At 41.2% G+C, this 8,976-nt stretch overlaps 1 protein-coding gene across 1 annotated transcript; it reads left to right on the top strand.

Moving 5' to 3' along the window:
* The first annotated feature begins 457 nt into the window (after positions 1 to 457).
* On the top strand, positions 458 to 8,111 carry LOC121617599 (solute carrier family 22 member 4-like). The gene is made up of 10 exons (XM_041952793.1): positions 458 to 865; positions 1,458 to 1,561; positions 1,646 to 1,800; positions 2,231 to 2,402; positions 3,224 to 3,350; positions 4,284 to 4,384; positions 4,592 to 4,806; positions 6,782 to 6,964; positions 7,077 to 7,212; positions 7,446 to 8,111. Exons 1-10 carry the CDS (start codon positions 458 to 460, stop codon positions 7,525 to 7,527), a joined length of 1,683 nt encoding a protein of 560 aa, XP_041808727.1. The 3' UTR covers positions 7,528 to 8,111.
* Positions 8,112 to 8,976: the final 865 nt, after the last annotated feature.

Below are 8,976 nucleotides of genomic sequence, written 5' to 3' on the forward strand. Positions count from 1 at the left end.
TTAAACTGTTTGACTGTAAAAAAAAAAAAACAGCTGAAACATCGCTGGAAATGACAATAACAGGCTTCATTAATGTTTCACCCCTGCTTGGAAATCATTAACTCCCCTTCCAAGGATTACTTGAATGGTGTGTCCCTGTATTATATGTTATATCATGAATATAATTTTCCTTGAGTTTGACAGAAAACATCTCAATAAAAAAATTTAAAGAAGTATATATATTTGAAAGCAATTTTAGCAGAACAAATTGTGCCTCAGTTCAAGTGGTGTCACACTCGTTGCACTGTATGTTACTGTGTAACCTCCCACAACAGGTGAAGCTGCCATATAAAACCTGACCTCAGCTTCATGGCTCAAATACATTTCATACAGTCGTAGAACACACTGTCTCATAGTTGTTGTTTTTTTTTTTTTACCTGCTTTCTATTTCTAAATATTGAAGATTTTTGGTGAGGTGATGGGCAACTCAAAAATTAGAGACTATGACAGCATTACATCTTTTCTTGGAAATTGGGGACCCTTTCAGCGAAGGATTTTTTTAGCACTCGCCATCAGCATCCTCCCGAATGGTTTTACTGGCATCTATATAGTATTCGTGGCTGATACCCCTCCTCATGAGTGCCGCATCCCTGAAAACTACAACATCAGTGAGATGTGGAGAAACGTGACGATCCCACTGGAAACAGTCGATGGCGTCTCAAAGCGCAGCTCTTGCTCAAGGCTTAACCTCGGAATTGTCATGAACTACTCTCAAAATGATATCATCCCAAACGTGGATGTGAACGTGAGTGAAATTCCTTTGGAGAGCTGTGTGGATGGGTGGACATACAGCAAGGAAATCTACCAGTCAACCATAGTCACGGAGGTGAGCAACAATTATCCATTCATTTCCCTTGGAACTGCCCTTTTCAAGGTTCCCACAGAGATACAGTATTTAGTCGTTTTGTTATCTTGTTTTCAGGCAAAGTTAATAGAATGAAGTATAAAAAGACTCACCATAATCTTTTCCAGGTTGCATCTTTATTATTCTAATACATTACATACAAGTGAAAACTGGTCATGAAAGATCTCTGAACTAGAGTTCAAATTAAATTAACTGACTGCAAAATGGCAGCGCTGCAGTTACAAAAGCACTTAGGTAGCAGGGTCAAAGACCAACCCCTCACTTGTTGCTCCCAAGCAGCTGCTTATGGTCTTGAAATTAAACAGCTTAATAACAAGCTGGGTCTCATGTTAATGTTCAACTGTTCTGTTGTTTTGGATTTTGAACAAACCACCAACAAAGCTTGTGTGACCACTGTTATATAATATTAATTAAGTAATTTTACAGCTTCAAAATGTGATTTAGCTTTTACTATGTTATCACAAAAGGGAGATCCACATGAGATAGATGTTACTAGTTTTTACAGTGTCAGTAGCTATAATTAAAGTGGTGAGGAAATGTGTTGATTTTGCAGTGGGACTTGGTCTGTGAGAATGGATACAAAACTCCACTGACCACCTCTATCCATTACGTTGGCGTGCTGGTGGGATCGTTCATCTCAGGCCAGATGTCTGACAGGTGTGTATTGCACACAGCATCGTCTGAATGTTTTTTGCTTCAAGGGATAAAGAGAAATCATGACACGCTGTGTTTGTTAAACAGGTATGGAAGGAGGCCGGCGCTCTTTCTCATGATGGGTCTGCAGACTGTGGCAATCACAGCGCAGATATTCTCCCCCAGCTGGGAGGTCTTCACCCTTATTTTCTTCTTTGCGGGTGCAGGGGGATTCTCCAACTGTACCATTGCATTCGTGCTGGGTATGTTTGCGCGATGCTGCTTGATGTATTTAGGCCTGTTTGACCTTGTAGATAAAACAAAAAGATGACGAGATAATAAAAACTTATTGGGGACCCAAGCGAAAAAAGTATGCTAAATGCTTAATGCTGGGTTTTAAAACACATACAAATTAATGTAGGTTAAATGTGCACTTAAAGAAAATGTTCAATAACTGTGGAAGTCATCTGAGTGGTAAAATATAATCTGGATGGCATGACGCTTTCCTCAGTGCTGTTGCTAATGCGACGTAGTTACATATGATCATGTTAATTTCTCTGCAATGGAATACATATTCCCTTGCCCTCGGTTGATGATCTCGCACAAAATGTGCCTGAACGGAGCTGACTGGCAGTAAAGCAGCCAGAAACTTGAGGTTTATTCTGAAGTTCTCCATTACTATTACGCCTATAGGTACAGAAACCCTGAGCCCAAAAGCCAGAGTTGCCTTCTCCTCCATGGGGGTTTTTATGTCCTGTGCTTTGGGGTACATGGCAATGCCAGGTGTGGCTTACCTCCTCCGTGAATGGCGGTTGCTGCTGATTCCCATGGCTGCCTCAAACTTGATCTACATTCCTCTGTGGTGGTAAGAATATTCATATATTTCAGCTTTTTTCGTAAGTGTGATGTATAAAAATATACATATTGCAAAGGAACTTGAAAATTCGAATGTCAAGAAAGTTGAAGTTGAAATTGATATGCGTGCTCCTGCAAAATGGGCGGTGGTGGACGCTTGGTGTTGGAGTGACTATTCTCCTACTGCAGTCGTTGTGTAGTTATATTTTGATATAGCCCCATGAAGGACTGTCTCATCTGCTGTGCTGGAGGCCTCCTGTAGCTGCTTTCTACTCTTTCATTGAAGCTTTAAATCTCACCTTTGTGGGGTTTATCCCACCTTTTTTTCCAGTGTGGACTGGGCCCGTTGCTGCGCCCAGTAGCTGCCGCAGGGAAAAAACACCCGCTACGGCTGCAGTTTGTCCACAACCATAGTTACAGTGGGTGTTTTCTGCTTTCTGCGCTCAGGAAACAGTAATGAACCCACTGCTGCTGGGCACACAAGAATAACTAAAAGTCACATGACACTGTGGTCATGACAATGATGCAAAGATGATACAATTGTTTTGGCCAATGAACACCCTTAGCAATATATGAGTGAGTCCCAAACCAGGCTAATACAACATACCTTGGTAGAGCAGTAAAATAAAATTAGATGGTGAACAAAGCTGATGATGATGAGCTTCCTCAATATTGTTTTCTGGTCTCTTAAAGGAAAGCATTGTTAAAATGGTTTATATTTGGTCAACGGTTTGTTAGTAGAAATGCTGGTGTGACCACCTCAGGCTTATGGTTAACGACCAAAGACTAGTTGGGTTTGGTGCACTTAGTTCTCGTGTTTCAACCCTCCAGGATAGTCCCAGAGTCTCCTCGCTGGCTGTTCTATAAGGGAAGAGTGAAGGAAGCTGAAGCCATACTGAGAGACGCTGCCAAGACGAGTAATATAGAAGCTCCACAGGCCATTTTTACACAAGATGAGGTAAGAAACTAAAATGTTTATTAATCTGAAATAAAGCTAAGCCTTTTGACCTTCTGTGTACTCTTGCATTTCAGATAAGTTTGTTTTTGTTAGGTGAGTTATTTGTCCCTTCATGGCGGTGCAGTGATCAGCACAAGCAGCATTCTTCAGTTGAAATTTGGTTTTCTGGGTTCGGGCTATGATTGTGCACTAATTTGGTGGTCAGCACGGAGCACATGGTGCACAGGTGGGAGGTTCATTCAAGTGTAGTGCAGTGCTCGTTTGGGTGTTAAACTTCATGCAGAGAATAGAACATAACCACATCAATCTGCTGACATTCTGGTGATTTTAATCGACAACTAAATTAAATACAAATGCAGCAGTGATGAAATGATGCTAAAAATGTGAACAAATTGATGAATGACTCTCCAACGAGTAGATAAATCAGCCTCAACAATTAGCATTTAATGACAGTCACATCAGGAAAGCAGTCAGCATTTATGTTTAAATTAATATGATGCTTTGAGGCACCTGATTTCCACAGCTTCTTTACACTGTAAAGCTGCTCCTTCAGTCAATGAAACTCCTGCAGCCATCTGAAGGCAGCATATGATTTACGAAGTGCACTGTGTTCACCTTAAATCAAATGTGAGTGACGCTCGGCTGCTACAAAATGACCACACACACGACGGATTCATGTCATGTTTCAAGTTTCATGTTTTATTCTTGATATAACAGTGCAAATGCTGTTGTGTCACATTTTCTGACATGATGTGACTAGTCATTATGTGGAATTAATTACATTTGCCCATAATGTCTAAACGGTCTTTATGGCTATACGAATAATTTACGTCTACAATACCGTGTGCTGCGTTTGCCGGGGCTTGTTTCGTTTATTCAGCACCAGGCCTTTCAGGTTTGCTTGTTGCAGCCATTTCTTCTTGTTTTTCCCAGATCGAAGATGTACTGGCTTTGAAAGATGAGAAATACAACTTTTCGGTCATCCTGAGCAACTGCAATGTGTTCTCTATTACCCTGCTGTGTTCCCTTCTGTGGTAAGTGTACAATTTCCTCACAACATCCTTTAAGCATCAAAACTAAGTCTGTCATGGTGATATGTTACACCTCCCTTTCAGCTCAAATTAGAATCAAACACTGTTTTCATTTTTACTGTTGCAACCACATTTGTCTGGCTTTTGGTTTGGTATTTGTTGTTTCCCTTCATATGTGTATTCAGTTTGTTGTTTTGAATATCTCTGCAGGGTTATCATCACCATTAGTTACTATGCTTTAATCCTCAACACTTCAAACCTGCACGGCGACCCTTACCTAAACTGCTTCCTGTCTGCTGCGACCGAAGTGCCGGCTTACATAATTGCCTTGTTACTGCTCCAGTTCTGCTCCCGGCACTTGTGCCAGTCCTCGACACTCTTTCTTGGCGGCGTCATGATCCTGTGCGTTCACCTCATCCCGATAGGTAATGCTGAAATGCTTGAGCTCCTGAAGTGTGTGTTGTCAATTAAGGGACATTTATACAGTAGCACAGCATCATGATGCATTTAGTTTGTCACCTACGATGTAACAATGTGAGGTGTGAGTAAATATGAATGAAGTGACAAACGCAGCACAACCCATGGTATGTTGAACTCAGTTTGTTCATACTGTGAAGTATATACTTGCCTGGATACAGCTGATGCTGGTTACTATTGCATATTGGATGCACATGGATGCTGTGACTGTTGTTTGATGTCATTCTTGCCATATTGCTCAAGATTGAATTAACTTTTGGAAAAAGTGGATTGCTTTTTTTGTGCGCATTAAAGGAGTGAAGGTGGATTTACCACTGATGCTCAAGCTTGCGTTGGAGTGTGGACTGTGGACTTGGAGGCAATATTGGATTGCTCATATGTGGAGTCAGATTTGTGCCAAAATAAAGTTGTGGATGTGGATTGATGATGCAGATGTGGATTGTGGCATTTGCTCTCTGAATGCTGTGGTGCATACATTGCTGGATGTCAATATGAGTGGATCAAAGGCTGGCTCTCATGCGAATGGATCGAACTCTGGCTCAAATGCAAATGAAACTGATAAAAATGAAATTGTCAAAAGGAAAATCCTTCCCACTGAAAAGGCTGTGGTGTGTAAAATGGAGAAGCTTCAAAAGAAACGCCAAGCAAGAGTGAATAAAATAAAATGTGTCATCATTGCTTTAAAAGAGCTCATGGAGAATGATGATCATGTTTCACAGGGGCAAACTCAACTGGACGTGTTGATGCAGTTGCATGGTGAGGCACTTTCCGTGCATGGGTCACTGATGGAAATAGTACCTGAGGTGGAAAAAGATGTGGTTTGCAAGCATCAATAAATGCAAATAAAGGATTTATTGAAGATGTGAAATGTTGCCTCTCTGAAACTAAAAGACCAGTCTCAAGACATTCAACAACCAGCAATGTGGAAAACCTACCAAATAACAAGGAATGTGAAAATTCTGCAAGCTTGCCACTGCATGAGCCACATCTTCATAGTAAAACGTCCCCAGACACAGGACAGGAGGACGTGCCGGGAAAAATTCATGACATGGAACAGGATGACTTACCTCAAAACACACATAATATTGAGGAGAATGCCTTGTGTGGAGTAGTGCATGATGATATTCAGCCAAATGACAGTGTCTAAAATGTTGGAAGCAGGAAATATGGATCAAAAACTGGGATTTCAAGAACTTCTGGTGGCCAAGGAGTGTGTGACAGTCGAATCACATCCAAGTCTCATTTGACAAAGGTAAATGAAAGGAAGAATACTGTTGATGTTGGATCTCAAATAGCCCTGCAGAGGCCGCTTAAGTACCTGATGGCTCCTAAGTTGAAGAATGATCTTTCAGCACACTCTCAGGTGTCAGTTATTGATGACAACCACAATTTGCTATCCATAATGGCAAGGCAAAATGAAATTTCTGCTCTGCTGGCACAACAACTTAACATCTCCCATTTGCCAAAAAGAGAGTTCCAGGTGTTTGATGGAAATCCTATTCACGCATTTCCAAGAGCCTTTGAGCACAATGTTGAAGAAAAGACAGATGATTTTAGAGATTGTCTTCACTTTCTGGCACAGCACACGAGGAGAACTACGAGAGCGTGTTCGAAGCTGTCGACAAATGCCTGCAGACAGAGGATATCAAAAGGCAAGGGCTTCATTGGAAGAGGTCAGCAGGACTCTTCCTGTGGGAAACATGAATACCTGCACAACATTTCATAGCAATCCATCCAATAGTGGTGGACGGACTGTCTGACATTGCCATCCGTAGAGCCACACCACCAGCTAAAAATCACATTGAGAAACTAAAAGAAAAAATGCAGATTTTAAGATTTATTTATTTTAAGGTTTGTGTGTGACTCATTTGACTTGTCGAACCTTTTCCTGTAATTTAGGTTGCTTTTTTTTTGTTTCCTCAGATTTACCGAGTGTGTCTGTGTTTCTTGAGATGTTGGGAAAGTTTGGCGTCACAGCTGCATTTTGTGTGGTGTACACCGTTACATCCGAGCTCTTCCCCACCGTTATCAGAAATACAGCTATGGGGTGCTGTTCCATGGCTGCTCGTGTTGGAACCATCCTCTCCCCTTTTATCATTTATCTAGGTGATTATATTTAGCTCTCAGCTTTGATAGTAGTAGTTTTTATCACATGAGATTTTCTGATTCTGTAAATTATGGTTTCTGTGCCCTTCTCATTTTGCTTCTTTTTTTGCAGGACAATACTACAAAGCCCTCCCATACATACTGATGGGAAGTTTAGCCATTTCCGGTGCTTTCTTATGTCTCCTGCTGCCAGAAAGTTACGGGAAGGTTTTGCCAGAGACCCTATCCCAAATGCAGCAGATATGCGGGTGAGTGTACACATTGGGCTTACATGTACAGCATGTTTACAGGCCACAGTGTCTCACTAATTGCACAGATGTGGCCACTGCAAAGGTCACAGCTTTATGTTTTACTCATCGTTTAGCTGCCAGCAGTTAGAATAAAATGTCTGTTAACAAGCTGCTGCAGCTCTTTACAACTCTGTCTCAGGGAGTTTTCTTTGATGTCACTGTTGCTGAATGTCCTCTCACTGTTCAAACAGGAGGAGAAGAGGAAAGGAAGGAAAGGAGGCTGAGAACGGAGAGAGCACCGCTGAGTATCAGAGTAAAGAATCCAAGTTATAGTCAGTCATGATTTCTGCTTGTGTTTTTGTTTTTTAGTGACCATCACAGATAATGATGGTCACACACTGTGACTGCACTAACACTGACTAATTTCAAGACCATTATTACAAGATCTTTCGTTTAATGTGCAGTCCTGTTTTTAAGTGTTTTTGTTTGCCAACTGCATTTGGAGCCTAATGAACTAACTGTTCAACTTATTTGTTTGTTTTTTATTAAATGATTAATGGAAAGTATTGTAAAGGTCCAGATGTAGGATTTAGCAGCATCAGGTGGTGAGATTGCAGATTTCAACCAGCTAAGCACACCTCACCTCATCCTCCCCTACACTGGCTGCCAGAAACACAACAAAACTTGAAAGGCCAGTGTTCGATTTGTCCATGGGTGGTGGTGCAACATGGCGGAAGAGGACTCTCTGTAGAAGGATTGTACTCTATTTCTGCCAATAGATTCCCATCTCCGCTTCATGTCAGGCTTCTATGTAATCCTGTCAGGGTTTCTTATTTCTCCATAGGAACATGCTCACTATACATTATCCTGCTTAGAACATGGCTTACTACTAAAACATTCAATAATGTGAAACTAAATAGTGATTAAAACATATTTTATGCATTTCAAATGAGCCTACTCTCGTCTGTCCCCGTTCTCACTGCACAGCAGCTCTGAAAGTAAACACGTACGTTGCGTAGCAACCGCCTCTCACAGTGCACAGGCCGGCAGGCAGGAAAACTTATTTCTTTACAGTTACTCAGCGAAATCATGTCAAATGTGGAGAAGTGACGGGTTATCCCAGACCTGAGAGAGACGTAGCTGGCGACAGAGTTTGGTTCGCCGCTATTACTTTGTACTGATGGATAAAACTCCCACAGCAGCTGATTTCTGCGTTCAATCTCTGTGTCCTCAGTCTCGTGTGCCTTAACATCGCTTCTCCTGTCGGTCCAGTGTTGTTCTTTACTTTTCTTGTCTTTGTTGCTGGGGACATGTCATTCTCCAGCCACACGTCAAGTGTTTTGTCCTCTCCAAACAAAATAAAAGTAATGTCCAGAAAATGCTCCATATTTTGCCTCTGAAATCAGCTGCCAATTTGTTATTGAGCTTGGTACATTAAGGGATTGCCCGTTTAGCAGTCATCTATCGATAAATAAACACCGCTGAATTTTGGCGATTGACCAATCAGAATTGAGTATTTAAGAGTGCCGTGTTGTAAACCTTTATAACGACATGTCTCTGTAGCTTCACCTCATTAATTTTAGTAATTTGATGCCATGTTTAAATGCGCTAGATTTCCATCAGTGAATCAATGAATAAAAGGACTTTTGATCCAACAAGCAGAAGAAGAATAAAACAGAATGTGATAATTCGTTAACCCTTTTTGACATAGACTCAATGAAAACAGTCCAAAGACAATAATGTTTGACCGCATCAGCTTCATTGATTTTTGTAAATATCTGC

This window comes from Chelmon rostratus, chromosome 14, assembly GCF_017976325.1.
Source record: "Chelmon rostratus isolate fCheRos1 chromosome 14, fCheRos1.pri, whole genome shotgun sequence".
NCBI classification, from domain to species: Eukaryota; Metazoa; Chordata; class Actinopteri; order Chaetodontiformes; family Chaetodontidae; genus Chelmon; species Chelmon rostratus.